The sequence below is a fragment of the Schistocerca americana genome, chromosome 2, assembly GCF_021461395.2.
Source record: "Schistocerca americana isolate TAMUIC-IGC-003095 chromosome 2, iqSchAmer2.1, whole genome shotgun sequence".
Taxonomy (NCBI): domain Eukaryota; kingdom Metazoa; phylum Arthropoda; class Insecta; order Orthoptera; family Acrididae; genus Schistocerca; species Schistocerca americana.
The window spans coordinates 179,954,884-179,975,592 of record NC_060120.1 but is presented as its reverse complement, the minus strand read 5'-3'; the positions used below and the strand labels follow the sequence as shown (position 1 = coordinate 179,975,592).

The 20,709-nt window shown below is 40.2% G+C and overlaps 1 protein-coding gene across 3 annotated transcripts in view; it reads left to right on the top strand.

Annotated features, from left to right (window-relative positions):
• LOC124595452 overlaps window positions 1-20,709 on the top strand; it is a 179,205-nt gene that overhangs the window by 104,192 nt on the left and 54,304 nt on the right. For all 3 annotated transcript variants that reach the window (XM_047134198.1, XM_047134199.1, XM_047134197.1), the window contains exon 6: window positions 16,257-16,426. In XM_047134198.1, coding sequence (XP_046990154.1) covers window positions 16,257-16,426 — 170 coding nt within the window. The remainder of the gene's footprint in view (window positions 1-16,256; window positions 16,427-20,709) is intronic.

The window sequence follows — 20,709 nt, the reverse complement described above, 5'->3', positions numbered from 1 at the left end:
GGTCGGGCACACAGTTTTAATCTGCCAGGAAGTTTCATATCAGCGCACACTCCGCTGCAGAGTGAAAATCTCATTCTGGAAACATCCCCCAGGCTGTGGCTAAGCCATGTCTCCGCAGTATCCTTTCTTTCAGGAGTGCTAGTTCTGCAAGGTTCGCAGGAGAGCTTCTGTAAAGTTTGGAAGGTAGGAGACGGATACTGGCAGAAGTAAAGCTGTGAGTACCGGGCGTGAGTCGTGCTTCGGTAGCTCAGATGGTAGAGCACTTGCCCGCGAAAGGCAAAGGTCCCGAGTTCGAGTCTCAGTCGGGCACACAGTTTTAATCTGCCAGGAAGTTTCATATCAGCGCACACTCCGCTGCAGAGTGAAAATCTCATTCTGGAAGAAAAAATTAAATTGTTTTCAAATGCAAAGCTACAGTCAGTCTGTTACAAGGGTTCATATTCACATTAAAAGTGCAACGGTAGAGTCATGGTTGTTTGAAAGTTTTAGGAAGATATATATACATCAAAGTTAGAAAAATATTGCTGCCTATGCTTTGCAGTGTTTGAGAAACAAATATACAGTAGTTCATGTTGTTTACTTAAACTGATTCTCCCCCTTGTTCAGTTGGACATTTCAATAACTTAAGTGTGTAGTATTTAAGACTCTGCCTTTAAGATTAAAAAAAATTAAAAAACTATTAATTGTTGTGAGACAGATTTATCACTGATTAGTGGTTTACATTTTAAATGATGTCTCAACAACTGTGGTGTGAGAATGTTACAAAAGCTAAAATTACACACATTATCAAGTAGCTTTCAAATTGAATAGACATATAGAAATATCAAGAACTAACATGATGAGCATATTACATGTAAAAAAATTCATTGCAAACACTTCATATAGCAAATAGATTTTAAAGAAATTATAAACATTTTCAAGTATACAAAACGATATCATAAAATCAGTCAATTTTTATACACAGCACTTCGTAATTTCCAGTGAAAAACTTTTGTTGAGTCACCCTTTAACTTTTTCAGAATAGTTTTTCCCCTTTTGTTTATACAGTTCCAATGAAACAATATTCCTTAGCCCGAGAACTTTCCTGGATTTAGGATATACCAACCGGTACGCATTAGGGCATGGATTCTCAACCATCTTGAATGGACCAGTGTAGATATCAAAGAATTTCTTTATTTCAGAAGTTAACGTTCTTGATTTCTCATGTGATTTTACGAAAGCATTATCTCCAACTTTAAACTTGGTTGCTTTGATCTTGCTATCATGTCGTCTTTTTCTAATCTCCCCCTGTTTTATCATGGTTTCTTTGACTGTGGTTTCACATTCACGCATAGTCATCATTGTGCATGGTGGAAATTCTACGAGTTCATTGATAATGTTGTCTGGTTTTAGATGAAACATAATTTCATAAGGTGAAAATCCTATGGAAGTATGTTGCAGGCTTTTCATGACATCTTCAAAGTCTAGTACACGGTCATACCATGTAGGATGTGTATGACTGCAATATGTATGACGTAAATGACCCATCTCGTGCATGTACCTCTCAGCTGGGTTTGATAATGGATTATATATAGATAGTTGAACATGTTTGATTTCTGTTTTATCAATAAAGGCTTTCCAAACTTTTGACAAAAACTGTGAACCATTATCCAACAAGATCACTTTTTCTACTATTGTAACTATCTCTTTACCTTTTCTGACAGGATACAACTTGATTAGTCTAGGAAATACATCCACCACGATAAAAATGTAGCTGTGGCCACTCCTATTTCTTGGAAGGGGTGCATAGGAATCAACAGCGACTAAGTCTAGAGGTTGTGTAGGAGTAATGTTTTGGATTTCACCTTGAGATTTTCTGTTACTTACTTTGACTCATTGGCACTTATCACAAGTTGACAATTTTTTCCTAGCTTTCTTGGCCATTATTTTCTTGTAATTTCTGCATACATTTCTGAATGCCACAATGATCATAGCTCTCATGTGTATACCTAATTAACCTCTCAGCTTCATCTTCAGGTAAGCATACCAATTGTCTGAGTCTTCATCAGTTCTCCTAAATAGAGTACCCTTAAACATCTTATAGTACTTGTCTAATTTTTCATAGTTCCTTTTCCCTACACAGCTCTTTATTAATTTCCAATTTGTATCATGGTTCTGGTTCCTCTTGATTTTATCACACAATGATCTATTAACTTTTTCATCTGTGACCCCTTTAACATACCTCATTTTAAGCTGTTTTTCTTCATTCTGATATAAAATTTCTTTTGCTCCTTCTACTGGTAGCCGTGATAGGGCATCTGCAACTATGTTGTCATTGCCTTAAATATACCTAATTTCAAAATTGAATTGTTGTAAATACTATGCCCATCTTGTAAGCCTATCATGATAGAACTTGCATTCCTGTAAATAGCATAAGGCTTTCTGATCATAGTGCACTATGACCCTATGTCCGAGTAAATAGGTCCTGAATTTTGAAAATGACCACTGTATGGCTAATAACTCTTTTTCTGTGACTGTATAGTTTTTTTCATGCTTCAACAACATTCTGCTTGCAAATGCAATTATAGAATGGACTATCTCCCCATTGACTTCTTTTCCTTGGAATAATTCAGCACCTAGCCCATAATCACTACTGTCAGTATGTAAAGAGAAAGGTAAATTAAAATCTGGTCTGTGTAACAGCTTCTCGTTATTCAGTTCTTTTTTTATTTTGTCAAAAGCGTCGTGACATTCTTTACTCCATATCCAAACAGTATCCTTCTTTAATAAGTTGCTTAGATAGTGTGTATTTAAGCTTTGTTTACTTACAAATTTTATGTAGAATCCACATAGCCCATAAAATGATTTCAGTTGTTTTATGTTATGGGGTATAGGACACTCTGAGATAGCTTTAATTTTGTCTGGATCTGCCAAAATTCCTTTTACTGTTATGACATAGCCCAAAAATTTTAACTCAGGTACTGCAAATTTGCACTTTTCTAGTTTTAGTGTCATTCCTCTTCTTCTAAGTTTCTCACACACCTGTCTTAAAAGCCCAACATGCTCATTCCAATCTTGTCCAATCACTAAAATGTCATCTACATAAATCACTAATTTGGATACAAGTTCCTGCCCAAGCACATGGTCTAAAGCTCTAATGAACTCCGCTACCGATGAGTCCAATCCGAAAGGGGCTACACAATACTGATAGCAATGACCATTGTATAGAAAAGTGGTGTATTTCCTAGAGGTACTTGGTGAAAGCCTGAGGTTAAGTCTAGACTTGACATTAATTTTATATCCTTGAAACAGCTCATCAATGTTTTCAGGGTGGTCTGTTTCCCTGTATAAGATCTTGTTTAAAGGCCTGGAGACTAGAACTATTCACACTCCCCTATCTCTCTTTGACCCAACTACCAGCAGGTTATTATAAGTGCTGATACTCCTTTCAATAATGCCACACACTTCCATCTTACATAATTGTTTCTCAACCACTGTAATTTTGCAATGGGCACACCATACAGTTTTATGAAAACTGGATCATGGCGTCTCACTATCAAAGTACATTGGTAACCTCTAACTTTTCCTGGATTGTTGTTAAAGACATTACTGTATTCCCATAACAAAGACTCTAGTTCCTGTTTTTGCCCACAGTTTAGACCACTAGCTTCTGAAACCTTAGTGTTTACAAGTGTTTTGAAATCTACTTCACTTAAGTCTAGCTCTGGTATGTCTTTGTCAACATATCTTTTTTCATTAGCAACATTTATAGTATTAAATTTATTGTTACACAAAACTGTATTTGATCTGACAAACTTGGTGGAGATACACTCCCCATTAGGTGTTGTTGTGATAAGTTTTCGTCCTCCCCAGTCAAATCTTGCATCTACACTTCTAATCCACAACATCACAAGAATACAGTCCTCAGTCCTGGTATAACAAGGCAACCATGTGTAAAGGTGACTCACTTAATTGTAAAAGACAACAAAGTTTGACCTTTGACTGTTTTACTATGTTTTCCTGGAGCACCTCTTATTTTCTCCCCAATGACTGGTATCTCAATGTAGCCATTCTCGCACTTCAGCTTTTTGCTTAGTATTTCAGATATTTCTGATACTTGACTTCCTGTGTATATAAGGCATGTGCCTTCCCAGGTACCAACTTTTACTCTAATAAATGGACTACATATGTCATAACTTTCTTCAGACTGAACATATTCATACAACAAATCATTTCAATTTCACTGCCGGCCGAAGTGGCCGTGCGGTTAAAGGCGCTACAGTCTGGAACCGCAAGACCGCTACGGTCGCAGGTTCGAATCCTGCCTCGGGCATGGATGTTTGTGATGTTCTTAGGTTAGTTAGGTTTCACTAGTTCTAAGTTCTAGGGGACTAATGACCTCAGCAGTTGAGTCCCATAGTGCTCAGAGCCATTTGAACCATTTTTTTCAATTTCACTAAAACAATGACTTCCTGAATTACAATTACCTATATTACTGTCGCCTTTATTACCTACTGTCATTACATTAACACACACTTCATTAACACTATCACTTGCACTGGTAATTTCATTAATCCAAACATTTTCATCAATATAACATTTTTCGCCACCACTAAAGTACTTATCCTTCAGTTGTTCAACAATGATATCTTTAGTATTTTGCCACCAATCGGGATATGAAATTTGACACATTAAGAAACATTTTCTAAAATTACTATCATTTCTAATTGCATCACTATTTAGCCACATATTATAAAGAAATAATTCACCTTTGTTCATTGCAAATGGTTGCCTACTTGCACAGTCAGTTTTACTATTCAGATAATATTTATCATCTGCACATGTTTCTTCATAAGGTGCTGGATTACAGAGCCTATTGGTTGTGACACTGACACTAACATCACTTAAATTGTTAACAACATCCTTGGGTATATCTACAACATGCATAATATCATTTTCTCTCACAGCACCTAATGCTTCTTTGCTCATTAAATCAGTGTCAATAATTTACTCACCTGGTTCCCTCATCAATGCTTCAATTCCTAAATCATGTAAATTATTAACCTGCTGGTCCTCTGACAAACTACAAGTTTCTACCCATTCATAAAATTCAACTAAGTCAATTACTTCCTCTGGCTTTTTATTACAACCAGTGGGTTCATTCCTCTTACCTGCATTTTTAGTGCTAGGTGAGGAACAAGTGTCATTCTTAACAGATACTGTGTTTACAGGGCAGCACACATTCGTAAGATAACTGCTCATTACTTCAGATGTATCTTTTGGTATAGTGTAGTCACTGTTATTGGTCCAATTATTATCTATGCTTTTCACCCCTACCTTGTGGACCGACACTGGAGCACATGCTAGTTTTTTACTTCATAACTTCCCATAGCATTTTGACAGGTCAATGGAGGCATCCAATCCCACCCGTCAGCTTTGACTCATGACGTAAGGGTGTTGTGATGTGTGATGTCACAACAGCGCAGAATTTAGTTTATGAGTTGGTTGTGTTTGTAGATGTTGTCTTGTTGCAGTTGGTGGTGTCCTCTGGTGGTGTGTATATGGTCTATGTGTTATGTGGTGTATTGGGTTCATTTGAGGGTCGTTGGTCGTAGTGTGAATTAATTTGTATTGACTGTGATTGAAGAAAGGATATTGGTTTCAGTGACTTCCCATTCTTTTTTTTTTAATTGCGGTCATTGGTTTGCTGTTTATCCTGCGGTAAGGCATTTAATATATTTTGCGGATTCTTTTTTTTAGGTATGGATATGACAGTGCAATTTAACAGTTCGCAGTTGCATGCTGAAATGGGGGAGGACATGATGTCCCTCATAAATTTTTTGCAGGTGTTTGGACTGCTGGCCGAAATAGTCAAGTGCAGTGTCTGTAAAGAGAATATGCGGTTGGCCAGAGTTCTGGAGTCTTGGACCACAGACTGTTACATGTGGCAGTGCCAGAGGGATAATCTTTGGCACTCCATTAGATGCGATACCTGGTTCGAGAAGTCTTGGTTGGCCATGAGAGAGGTTGTTTTGATGACTTATTATTTTTGTTATAGATCCTCCATCAGTTATTGCACACATGAGACTGGTGTGAGTGAGAGGTCAGTTTTAGATTGGTTTTCTATTTGTAGCGAAGTTTGTTCAGAATATGTTAAGTATAGGGGTAAATTGGGTGGGGCTGGGGTTCGTGGTCGAGATAGATGAGTTGCAGTTTGGGAAGAGAAAATATGAAAGGGGTAAGTTGGTTTATGGGTGTGGGGGGCCATTATTTCAGGGGCTGGGTATGCTGGGTGTGTTTTCAGGGTTTTTGAGGGGCGTATGAAGGGGGAATGGGTGGGGTTAATTGAAGATCATGTAGAAGAGGGGGAGTACATTAGTTTCAGGTGCTTTTTCGTCTTATAGGGGGTTGGGGGAAGAGGGGTTATGATACTTTAGTTGTCAATCATAGTTTAGAGTTCAAGAATAACAAGGCTGGGGTGTGTACTAATAAAATTCAGGGGTTTTGGGGGGTGGTTAAATCAGTATAGGGAGGGGTAAGAGGCACTCTTCTAACCTGCAATTTCAGTTAGATGAGTATTGCTGGCGGAAAAGCGTCCCTGGGGAGTATTGCATTTTTGACATTTTTTTGAGGGCTATTAGTAAAATGTACAGGCCAAGGGTGGTCAGTTGAGGGGTTTTTGTTGTGGTGGGGGGGAGGGGGGGGGTTGTTGGTAATGTTTGTGGATTTAGGCGAGTTTGGTTTTGTATGGAGAGGGGGGGGGGGTGCTTGTTTTATGATTATGTTGCAGAAGATCAGTTTTGTTGCAGTTGTTTTTGAGTGGTAGTGTGTGAACGAGTTTTGTTTATTCTCTGATTTTTATTTTTGGGTTGAGGGTGAAGTTTTTGGGGGGGGGGGGGGGTTGGGCTTGGTAGGTTTTGGGTTGCGTTTTTATTGTTTGTGTGTGTGTGGGGGGGGGGTGGGGGGGACTGTGTTTGAGGCTGTGGCTGTGTTTGATTGGGATGGCTGACCTAGTGTGTAGTGTCAGAATTTTTTCGTGGTAAGTAGTCATTTTTTTTGGGTCTGTTGTTTGGGAGTTATGATGTTTTGTGAGGTTTTTCACGTGTTATTGGTTTGTTGTTTATTGCAGATGTAGATGTTTGATGTTTTGGTATCATCACTTGTGGTTGATTTATGTAACTTAAGGGGAGTATCTGATTCCAATTCTTTTGGTTGTAGATGCATTGGTATTGTGAGCTGGTTTTGACCCATATGGGTCAAGGAGAGCATCTGATTCCAATGTGCCATCGTAGCTCTGTGTGGTGTCATCAGTTGTAGTTGACGTATATAGGTCAAGGGAAGTGTGAGATTCCAGTGTGTCATGGCTCAATGTGTTTTGGTATTGTCAGTTGTAATTAACCTATAGAGGTCAACAGAAGTGTCCAATTCCAGTTTCTGTTGTTTTCGGTGTTGGTTTTGTGGTGTATAGTTGCGGTCTGATTATAATTTTTGGGTGTTGTTGGTTTTTATTTTGTGGTATCGACAATTGCGGTTGAGCTATGTAGGGGAAGGGAAGTAGCCGATTCCTATGGATAATGTCAGTGTAGTGGAATGTGGGAATTTTGTGTTGTTTTTATGTCGTGGACCCAAGATTGCCTATTCAAAAGTATTGAGTTCAAGACAGTCTACATAGTTCGCATTATATCTGACAGGAGGTTCAGTTTGGCTCCTGTCACATAATCTGTAAGACTACTGCCTATCTTCGAGTGGTTGTTCAGAATCTTGAGCCTTATCTTCTTGTACTTTTCTGTCTTCTTCAGCTGGTGGCTTGATACTGTGTTCTCCATCTTTGCCTTCAGATTTTTTGGTATTGGTGTCCAAAATAGCTTATGAATGACGTAAATCATCACAATCCTGCTTTGTAATGGTTTTATGGATGGTCAGAATTCCCTCATTGAAATTCACGTTGTGGGATTAGATTATTTTCTTGTTTTCTGGATCAACAAATCTGTACACACCAGATTCTCCCAGATATCCAGCCATTATCACTTTCTTTACCTTTGGATCCAACTTTTTGTGGAACAATTTAGATAAGTGGATGAATGCTTCTGCAAAAGCCTTCATGTGAGGTTTGTGGTTTTCTGCCTGACCATAATTCATATGGAGTAATGTTGCTTCCATTTTTGACAGAAGTCCAGTTCATTTTACAAACAGTGGTGTTAACTGTCTCTGCCAATGGTATTTTTGGAACATTCACCCCAATGAGGATGGACCTGTGGACTCGATGATGGTCCTATTTTCACTTCTGCATTCCCATTTTGTTGAGAATTATGTGGTGCCTTCATCTCAAGTGCTATCCCACATTCAGTGAGATAGCTCTTCATCTTCTTGTTTAACAGGGTGTATACGCAGAGAAGGAAAAAAAATTCCCGGATTTCCCGGTAAATAACACTTTCCCCGGTATGAAAATACACTTTTTCCATTTTTAGTGACAGTATATTTTCCTTTGGAGCTCTAAAACTTATCAATCAGTCCCAGCACATTAATAAATGGCCACAAGTGGTTTGTTTTTTTAAAACCATATTACAAAAGTATAAATTCGAAAATTCCACCAAACACAGCATGTTTGTTGAAGCATTGAAATTGAGATTGTGATGTGCTTTCGTGGGTCAATGGGTCAATCATAGCTCATGTCATGTGATTTTGCAAGCCAATGAAAGCAGACATTAGAGCAAAGAACACAAGATGTAAAAAGTCAACAGCAACATTACTATTAAGTAGCACAAACACACAAGTAGGAAAAGTTAATGGTTTCAATTAATACACAAGTGTGGCTACAAGAAAAGCTACACTTTCACATATAATACTGGTCTCCAAGATCAATTAGCCACCAGAGAAGCTAAGCTTTCATGTATAAATTTGTCCTTTTTTTTTCACTTTAAGATACATCACATAAATGTGACAGTAAAATTTTAAATAATGACAAATGTCTGGTCTTCTGAGCTCAAAATTCTTCTAAGTGGCTGCTCCTCAAAGTGTTAAGTTTTAAATGAGAGTCAAACTCTCTTTGATTTAAGAAATTCATCACACATTCTCATACCCAACATAATTCATCTTGCATAAAAGGAAATTTACACTGAAAGTGACACTTTTCAAACCATCATTTGCAATATTTTCCTACAAGCTATTAGAAACAGGTTCATTTCAGCAGATGCCATTGTCCACCAGAAAACAGTCATTGCTGTGTGTGTGCAGCTGCAATGATGTAGGAAGCCTGTATGTTCATACTTTTAAAGGATTAAGAGATCTTACATTAAGTCATAAAAGAAACAGGACATCAGATAATACTCCAAGAGCATCATAATTTCTTAAACATACTAAAATATATAATTGTCCTTAAAGTGTACATTTGTATGTCCAGATTCACAATGAAATAGGCCCCAACCTGATATTAAGCTTTTCAGTGTGGTTTTCGGGATGTAAAGTTTCTTGGATTACCCGTACTGCATTATCTCATGTTTGGTTCTTTATTATGGCATAATGCCATATGTGCCAGAAGATGAAAATGTGCACTTCAGATATGGCTGACAGTTGAAACTAGCCAATAGTCTGGAAAGAAACACTTCAATTTAAATAAACTAACTGCCTCAGCGGAAAAGATTAATAACAGCCAAATTTCTTTGACAAACTGATGAAAATGACTTCATCATTCTGCAAGGTGATTAATGCTTGACTGTTAAAAACCTGGAAATAAAATAAAACAAAAAAACTGAAACTAATAATTATTTCAGCCTCCCATAATTATGTGAATGTGTTTTAATTCAATGGATGGCTCGTGGCCACAGAAATCTGTTTTATTTTCGTTTGAAGTGAGAACCATAAACAAAGAGGAAACAGAAAAAATCACTAAATGTAAACACTGTGTGCCAGAATTTTGCCGTGTAACATCTGACTGCTTGCTACAGTTGATACAGCTAACAGCCACACTTCAAGTAGCCTGCCTCTCCTACGTTACCATCCATAACACCGATTCCCACACCTTCTATCCCTCTGCCAGGTGTGCCCCAGAGCTCCGTCCTCTCCCCTCTCTTCTACCTCCTGTACACAGCAGATATGCTCCAACCTATCCCTTTCCAGTCCACCTCCTGCAGTATGCCGATGACACCACCTTCCTTTCCCTCACTCTTACCCTTCAACTGTCCCAATGCCTTCTTCAGAATCACCTTGACCTTTTTGCCACATGGTGTAACCAGTGGCTCCTAAAAATCAATCCTTCCAAGACACAGGCAATCATCATAGGTTGTACCACTTGCTCCTTCCGGCTCCTTGATTTTTCCCTTACCATTTGCACCTGTCCTGTCCGCCTCTCCCCCACCCTCACCTACCTTGGACTCACCATTGACGATCACCTCACCTGGATCCCTCATCTCCGTTCTATCCAATACAAAGCCCACAACTGCCTCTGTCCCTTAAACTCCTCTCTGGCTGGACATGAGGGTTGAACCCCTCTACCATCCTCCACACTTACAAATCCTTGATCCGTCTCATCCTCTGTTATGCCAGTCCGACCTGGATATCTACTCCCACCAAATGCTATAAGTCCCTCCAGAACCTCGAGCACCATGCACTCTGCCTCTCCTTCCATTTACGCCTCCCGCCCGTCATGTGGATCCTCTATGACCTGATTCCGTTTCCCCATCTGCTCCTTTTCCTCAAACATATCTGAGTCCTCTACCCCCCCCCCCCCCAGACTTGCCCCCCCCCCCCCCCCCCCAATCCCCTGGTTGCTCCTCCCAACGCCCGCCCACTGCCGCGCCCTCACCGTTGTGTCCCACCCAACCTCCACCTCTACACCCTTCATCTTCTTTCCCAAGGTAGCCTCCCAGATGATGCCCTCTCTTCCTCCATTTATCGCTCCTATCAACTCTAATCCTCGCCTCTCCCTCCCTGCCTCAGTCCTTGTCCTGGGCTCCCTCTTCTCCCCGTTTTTGTGGTTTTCCCCCCCAACCCTCTCTTTGCCTCTATTCTCTCCCCCAAGTCCTATTGCTTTCCCCTCCTCTGCCTTCCTCACTCCTTCTCGCGTCCGCCCTGCCTCCCCCCCCCCTCTCTTTCTTATATGTCCTCTCCCTCCATCGCAGCCCCCCCACCTTTTGCCTTTTCCTCTCCTCCCCCCTTTTTTCCCCCTCATCTGTCCGCCTCTTCCCCCCTATGCCTTAGGCTGTGGTGTGTCATCATCGTGTCTACTCTATAGTGCAGTGTTACTGTGAGTGTTCAGTGTTGCGTGTCCCCTTTTTTAAGTGTTGCGCAAAGACACCATACTGATGCTAGGTGTATTTTTTATCTCTTACGAACAAAAACCAGACTGTTGCTGTCTTTTTAATTGTGCCTGTCTAATTACTATGTGTTTTACTCAGCATCACCAACCCTTTGTTTTTATATTCTCACTTGTACAACTTTTTGCCATGTTACAGTTTTTAAAAAGTCACCATTTTATCACCTGTTTTTATTGTTTATTATCTTCTTATTATGTTTTTAACTCTTCTGTAGGCTGCAGGGTGGCATATTAAGCTGCTGCCAGCCCTCCCCCCCCCCCCCCCCCCCCCCCCCTTTTCTCTGTGCCCCTCAGGGTTTGAATTGAAATTCAATAAAGGAAAGAAAAAAAAAATTCACGTAGCCAGAAGCAGGAGAATATGCTGTTCATACACAACTTAGCTGCTTAGATGCATCGCCTGCTGGCATCATCTCTAACTAAGCTAATGTAAACAATTGTGACGTCACACTCATCGCAAGCAGTTTGTTGTTATGAAGTATTGCATAGTCTTTCATCCTAATGCCTTTAACACATTTTGCTCTTGTCAGACACTTTTGTGTGCAGTCTGTTTTGTTGTAAATGGCGCATTTCCTTTGCAACTTAAGTTTTACTTAATTTATGTTTTATTGCTGCAGTATGATTCTGTAGTAGCAGGATCCAGTAATATTCTTTGTTAGGCTACCAGTTCTTAGCAGTCAAAATAACAAACATTTAATTGAAAACTAAAACACTGAAAAATTTCCAGAATTATAAAAAAATCCTGTGTTTTTTCCGGTTTTCTCCCAGATGGAAAAGATTCCCGGATTTTCCTCGGTTGTCCCGGGCCATATACACCCTGTTGGACAGCCTGTTTGATATCAGCTCCTCAAATTCCTTGAAATGTTGAAGAATATCTGCTTTCTGTCTCAAAAAATAGACATGACAAACACCAGAATATTGCTTTGTACAAAACTGCTGATTTCTGAATTTCTCACTTCAATTTTCTCGTCAAAAGGCAAATGGTGAACCTTTCCACATCGACATTTTCACAAAAGAATGACGCTGCAACAGGCATGTTTATCCCATTTATAAAAGACTTGTTTTGATCCAATTCACAATCAATTTCACATTTATATGAACCAGTCTTTTTTGCCAAGTTTTGAGGTTATTTGTGATTGACATATTCACATAACATTGGATATTTTACACAAAAAAACATTCTGGAAATCTCTTTTTCTTGTTTTATTTCTGTGGAAATGTTACATCCATCATGAGAAATGTTTAGAAACTTATCTACAATGCTCACCTCAAAATATTTCATTATACAAATAATGACATAAAACAATTATTCCTTGTTTTTGGGATGTACAGCAGATCATCAATGCGTCCATCTTCCCAGCATCCATTTACAAATTTCTTTGGTTTAAATGATCCAATCTCTTTGCTTTTATGTTATATCCAAGTGAAATTTCAATGATCTGACATTCACGGATTTCACTGAACCATTGCACCGAAAGTGACATGCCGATGTCCTGCTGTCTGTAATCCAGACTTTGTTTATATCAGCTTGCATCATACTCTCACAAATCACTTTATCATGCAGAACTTTTTTGTGGTATGCACTGCCAGTAACAAGAAATACACATACATTACCTCTATTTTGCTTTTTCTTAGAATGGGAATTGATGGATTGCTTTCTTTCCCACAGGTCCAGCAATTAAATTTTCCTTTCAAATTTGCTTGATTTAGGTTCTTCTTCTTGGCACCCCGTATGCTCTTTCTTCCACTGTTGAGATGAAGTTGCTTCCAGGACATTACGTGCATTCTCCATGTCATTCAATCATTAATCTTCAGAAATGAGCCACTCTTGGACTTCCAGTCATTTCCTGATCCGAGAAACACTGTCCCAGGCTATAATAGGGCATGGAATTTTGCCATAAGGCTTCCAAGGATCTTGGCCATCTTGAACACAGTTTCACATTCATTCACATATCTGAGTTGACCCACAATGTCATGACTCTTGTGATATGCTGCATCACCAGATCACTCGCATTCATTCAGAACTTGTGGAAATTTTTCATGATTGAGACATGATGTTAAGAAGAATTCTGCTGACAGATGGTAAAATTGTTGTCTTATTGATGCACAACCAGTTTCACAGTATAAAACCACATCATCGGGTGCAACAATGTTGAAAGGTTGTAGGTGAACCTATTGCTCCTAGTCAGGACATACCATTCAGTGAATATTGTCTTTAGTCCCTTGTGTGGGTCGCTTCTATTCTTCCCAACAGTGGGTTGCCTTGCCATCACACTGATGCAGGCATGTTTAAAACAATGGTCTGCAACTACATAATCCAAATATCACTGGTTTGTAGGAAATTAATGAATCACATGTTTGTCACCCTTCATTCATCCATGTAATGTAGACAATATTCAGCGAGTAATACTTGACTAGGAGTGATGGGTACATGTGTGACATTTCTTGCACCCGACAATGTGGCTTTAGGCCATGACACCAGTAGTGGATCAATAAAACTTTATTTACCCAGATGTTTCTTCATGAATCATGTACCATTTCCCCCACATTTCATGAGTAGTAGTGCGCATATCAAAATTCAAGTTGCCGGTACTTGATTGTGATTGAAATGCAACATGTAGCACAAGCATTGTGTTTTACACACAGTTTTCCAGCAGGTGTCATCAAATCCTCAGATTTTGCTCTCTGGCCCCCACCACATCCCAAACACCATAGGTGTCAAACTAATCTGAAATTTCCATAAACGGAAATTTGTTCCATCAAATTTCACAATGCTTCTTGTGATTACTTGATCCAACATGGCAAAATGTTGTTCTAACTCTCCGAGCTCAGGGATTGTAATATGTTAGAACGACTGAACGGTATTGTTTGGAGACAGGGATGACTCACGCTGAAGCACGCAGAGAAACACATTGCCTTTATTATGTCAAAGGTACACAATGACCTTCTGGTGATTCGGTGATGGTGCTGCACACCATGCCAGTGCCAGGACCTGCAGTGTCAGTGATCAGTCACCCAGCCTTGCAGATGTAGGGCTCCTAGTCATGCCACGGATAAGTGACCGCCATGTGTGTTAACTGTGCCTGTGGCCTGGAACATGGCTGACTGCTTCCTCAAGCACGACTTGTTGACCCCATGTAGAGCACTGAAGGGAAGCGGCTGACCACCATCATTGCAATGAGCCTTATCAGTTCTGTCCATCCACCCAGGGCAGCTCATTCAGTGCCCACAGACAGCTCTGCACCTGGCAGGCTGTGAGTTCACATTGTGGCATCACCCTTGCAGACAATAGCTTAGTCTGCCAGATGATGCCATCCAGAAAGCAGAGGCTAGGAGCCCTCTCGGCCCTTGTGCGATGTGCCACACCACAGTAATGACTTGTCCATGCAGCAGAGGTTGGAGGTAGCTTCAGTGGGCTGGTTGGCCACCTATATCCATTCTAAGAAGGTCATTGTGGTTGGCCTGCAACTTAAACAATCATTATTCTGTCTGGTTCTAGACACAGACAGAATGGTGACACGACTGTCTGATTTGAGCTTCTGGGCTTGCTTGTTTATATGTCTTTTCTCTACACCTCTGACATAGTTCCTTTGGAGGGGACAATTGGAGCACTCTTTGATAGTTACAACATCAGCTTTCCTCAGCCTGCTTTGGCCCCCAGATGGGTCACTGGGTGCTGTTGTAAATGCAATGTATGAGTTCTTCGCAGCAGGTTGGTGTCCTGTGCTGCCCTGATTACTTCACATTTGTATACAGTGTCTGCTGGGTCATACCTTCTAGCCTGTGAGTGGTGACATAAATCTGCTTCACAGAATCATTTGCAAAATATCAGCACCGCCGATGCCTGCCATCTGATTTCTCAAGTTCTCAAGTTTTAATGGCCTTTGGTGTTCTTGACAGTGATTATTAATGATGCTGCTACACTGTCTGATGTAGCTGCTAGTGCACTTTCAAGGAATCTTATAAATTTCAGGGACCCCGAGACTGAGACTGTCCTTAACTGGGTGCAGCATCTCCTCTCTCTTCTAAGGTGGTCTGAAGATAGGTTTTATACTTCTTCTTTCCAGAACCCCATCCGTTTTGCTAGTTGAAGTACCATAGTGAAATGTGCTGCATTGTTTATATCCCTATGAGAGGACTGGCACCTCCAGTGCAGATGTGGACACAATGTCTAGCAGCATGATATAATGATGACATATGCCAGCCAATCACCAGCCATCTCTGAGATGTAAATGGTCACCACAACAACAGCCATAAAATTCTGTTGTTCGTGACAAAGATGGTGAAGGATTCTGAAGCTCGAGAGTTTAACCTGATTTGACACTACCTGTAAAATAAGAAGTTTTATGCAAGGATGACATTGCAAGAAACTTCAACTGTGCAATATATAATGCTTGAAAAAATGCAAAATAAGATTTTCTAATTCATAAGAGTCCTTGATTAATTATTGAAGATAGAGAATCAATATTTGCAATACAAGACAAGACATTAGTAATAAGTTTTCATGGATTAATGATATCTGGCTACTTAATTGAAGCACTACCTATAATTACAAAAAAGAAGGAAATTTAAAACACCACTCTGTGTTTTGAGGCAGTGAAAATCAAGCTATCAGGGAAATCAGGGAATTCATTTCATTACTGCAAGTCATTCTAAACTATTGTTATTGTCTGTTATTATAGGTTATCTGTCTTGATCTATGATAACAGATGTTAACAGCTGCTGTGGAAGATGGCCACACAAACAAACATATTGTTATTGTGAATGCTATACCAAACATAGTCTATTTTTTTTATTTCCATTTTCTTTCCTAGCAAGTTCTCTAAATTTATATAGGTATCTGTGCATGAAAATTTACTCCATCTTGTGTTAATACTATTCAGGTTGTTATCATTGTGAAGCACATCACTGAATAATACGTAATGAAGTCTGAATTATTTTAGTAATATATTTTTTGTTGTTATTTTAGGTTGGACTTTGATGAATTTCGCATAGCTCCACCAACTTTACCAATCAAAGAGCCTTTACAAACAACATCATATTACTGCATCAATGACAGCTTCACAGTTACAAGTCCTTTGAGTGGCCAACGGGGATTAGGCTTCAACAGTCTCTGTGGCCGCAATGATGGACAGCACAGTTGAGTATCTTTGTGGTGAATTTGAATTTCATACTTTGTTCAGTCATATATATTATCCCACTTATCATTTTAATAACTTCTTCATTTACAGGAAGTAACTGATGAACTCATGTATAATTCTGTAGTATTGTTGACTTTCCATTCCTCAGTTGTTAGTAATATGATTTTGATGATTAAGGTTATATCAATGTGCAGCCAAACAAAACTGAAAGACTGACTTCACCAGAAGCACACATGTAGGGCAGGAGCAACAAAACTGGACCATTGAGCATTCTTCATACTAAACTGAGATGAACTGCTTGCGGCATTTGGAAAATTAGAAACAGCGTTTATTCAGTTGCACACAGACATAAAAAAATCTTGAGCATAATCATGTATTCTTACATACAATCCATATACATAGGCTGTGTCACTCATTTGACTGTTCTAGAAACCTTCACAGTATCTCACTTGCTAAGTCTGGCTTCATTCTATGCCTGAGTTCATCCTGTATCAATCAGTAGACTAACTGTATGAAGTACTAACATTATTATGAGAGGTATTCAATAAGTAGTGCAATACATTTTTATTTCTGAAAGCAGGTTGGTTTTATTCAGGATTCCAATATGTGATATTTTTCCCCATTCTTTCTGCTAAAAAACCCTGTTTTTCAACATAAACTCCATTCAATGTGACAGCCTTATGCCATCTTACTGGGAGGGCCTTATGCCATTTTACTGGGAAGGCCTGTATGCCTGCATGGTACCACTCTTCTCATTGGTGTGAGAGCCGAGACCTTGTTGCATTATAAACTTTTCACCATCCATGTACTGTTTGCCAAGGGTTGCATCCTTCTTCGGGTCAAACAGTTGGAAGTTGGAAGGTGCAAGACCTGGGCTGTAGGGTGGTTGGGGAAGGAAAAGTTTTGTGAGCTCCTCTTGGGTGCACAGGCTTGTGTGAGGCCTTGCATTGTTAGGGAGATGGAGAAGTTTGTTTGCATTTTTGTAGTGATGAACATTCTGAAGTCATTTCTTCAATTTCATGAGGGTAGGTAGCACAATACACTTCAGAGTTGATCATTGCACCATTAGGGAGGACATCAAACAGAATCAGCCCTTCAGAGCCCCAGAAGACCATCACCATGAGTTTACCAGCTGACGGTGTGTCTATGAAATTTTTCTTTGAGGGAGAGTTGGTGTGGCACTATTTCATCTGTTGCTGTTCTGTTTCTAGTTCAAAGTGATGAACCCATGTTTCACTGCCTATGATGATGATCAACAAAAAATTGTCATAATCAGTCTTGTAATGCATAAGCAATTCCTCACAGATGCTCCTTCATTGCTCTTTATTGTCTTCTCTTTGGCAGCAAGGAACCAGTCAGGCACACACATTTGAGTACCCCAACTTGTGGATGAGAATGTCAGAACTACCAACAGAGATGTCCAGTCATGCAGTGAGATGTTTCATTGTGATCCATTGATCACCTCAAATGAGAGGGTCTATATGTTCCAAAATTGCAGGAGTCACAGGTGTGTGCAGGTGGCTGGCATGCGGGAGATCAGACAAGTTTGTGTGACTGCATTGTGATGGTAACAGATGCCTCATCCAATAACTCACAATGCTTTTGTTCGCTGCCAGGTCTCTGTGGACATTATGCAAGTGCCTATGAATATCTGTGATGCTCTGGTATTCCGCCAAAAGAAACTCAATGACAGATTTCTGCTTGGAATGCACCTTCGTTACAGACACCATTTTGAAGGCTACTTATAGCATCACCATGTATCAGAACTTCATGAAACTATAGTCACTGAAGTGGGAATATTCCATGAGGTCCCTTAACAAATTCCACATTTTTTCAACTGAAACTGGCCAAGAAAAAAAGGGTTGCATTACTTATTGAACAACCCTTGTATTATTGCTCAGTCCTTAATGAAAGGCATGTTGGCCAGCTGAATACTCTTTCTTCTGTGCATTATCACTTTATTTTCATGTAGATAGAAAGTTCTCACTCAATAGAGAACCTGACTTTACCCATATATTTTACACACATCAAAAAAAGTTTTGCATCACCTCAGTTCCGAGAGTCCGAGAACCTGTACAGAAAATTGGAATAGAGATTAACATAAACGTCATTTCTGCCCTTTTTATTGCTCGTCAAAACCATACATTGCGTGTTGTACCACCATAGAGCAAGTCCTTCAGAGGTGGTGGTCCAGACTGCTGTACACACCAGTGCCTCTAATATCCAGTAGCACATCATCTTGCATTGATGCATGCCTGTATTTGTCATGGCATACTATCCACAAGTTCATCAAGGCACTGTTGGTCCAGATTGTCCCACTCCTCAATGGCGATTCGGCATAGATCCCTCTGAGTTGTTGATGAGTCACGTCGTCCATAAACAGACCTTTTCAATTTATCCCAGGCATGTTCGATAGGGTCCATGTCTGGAGAACATGCTTACTACTCTAATCGAGTGATGTTGTTATCCTGAAGGAAGTCATTCACGAGATGTGCATGATGGGGCCACAAATTGTCATCCATGAAGACGAATGCCTCACCAATATGCTGCTGATATGGTTGCACTTTCGGTCGGAGGATGGCATTCACAAATCCCATAGTTGTTGCAGCATCTTCCATGACCACCAGCGGCGTATGTCGGCCCCACCTAAAGCCACCCCAAAACATCAGGGAACCTCCATCTTCCTGCAGTTGCTGGACAGTGTGTCTAAGACATTAAGCCTGACCGGGTTGCCTCCAAACACGTCTCCGACGATTGGTTGAAGGCATATGCAACATTCATCGGTGAAGAAAATGTGATGGCAATCCTGAGCGGTCCATGCAGCGTGTTGTTGGGCTCATCTGTACCGTGCTGCATGGTGTCGTGGTTGCAAAGATGGACTTCACCACGGACGTCGGGAGTGAAGTTGCACGCCATGCAGCCTATTGCATACAGTTTGAGTCATAACACGACATCCTGTGGCTGAACGAAAAACGTCATTCAACATGGTGGCATTGCTGTCAGGTTTCCTCCAAGCCATAATCCTAGGTAGCAGTCATCCACTGCAGTAGTAGCCCTTGGGCGGCCTGAGCGAGGCATGTCATCGACAGTTCCTGTCTCTCTGTATCTCCTCCATGTCCGAACAACATTGCTTTGGTTCACTCCGAGACGCCTGGACACTTCCCTTGTTGAGAGCCCATCCTCTCACAAAGCAACAATGCAGATGTGATTGAACTGTGGTATTGACTGTCTAAGGCATGGTTGAATGACAGACAACATGAGGCATGTACCTCCTTCCTGGTGGAATGACTGGAACTGATTGGCTGTCTGACCCTCTCCATCTAACAGACGCTGCTCATACATGGTTGTTTACATCTTTGGGCAGGTTTAGTGACATCTCTGAGTAGTCAAAGGGTCTGTGTCTGTGATACAATATCCACAGTCAACATCTGTCTTCAGGAGTTCTGGAAGCGGGGGCAATGTAAAACTTTTTTGATGTGTGTATTTTGTCGTTTCATTTTGTAGGACCTCCTTACTTTCATATATCTGATTTTGATACACTCAACTTTTGATTCTCTAAAGTAGACATGCTTGCAGAAATATGGAAAAAAACTGTACAAAATGCATTGCTGGAAAAAAAAGAAAAAAAAGCATCCAAAATGGTAGGAGAAATGAAATGAAATGAAAAGAAACTTCACTGGATGGGATGGTTTGTGATGTAATTTCAGTGATTACAAAACTGACTAAATTTACAAAGAACTTGACATTACGGACCCACCTATCAGTATTATGTTGCACTCATCTAGCGTGGATGAATACACTGATTCAGTTGGGAAGGATGTCATCAAGCCACTGTGAGGCAAGCTGGCCCACAAGTGTCATACCTGGTACTTGATATCCTGCATACTGGCAATGGGACGAAGTTTATATCTAAGTTGGTCCAACACATGTTCTGTAGGGGACAGATCAGGGGATTTTGCTGGCCACGGGATTACCTAATAACATGCAGACAGTTCATAGAGACGTGCCATGTAAGGACAAGTACTTGCCCGTTGAAAAATGTCGTTAACATTTATCTACATCTATACTCTGCAAGCCTCCTTGTGTGGGTGATGGCGGGTTCTTTATAACACGTGTCATTTCCCCCTTTACCCGTTTCCATCATGGATAATTCACAGAAAGAACGATTGCTTGGAAGCATCTGTGCAGGTTTGAATCTCTCTAGTTTTATCTTCATGCTATTTTCATGAGATGTACATAACTGGAAGCAATAGATCAGAAGCATAGATTGTTTGACTCTTG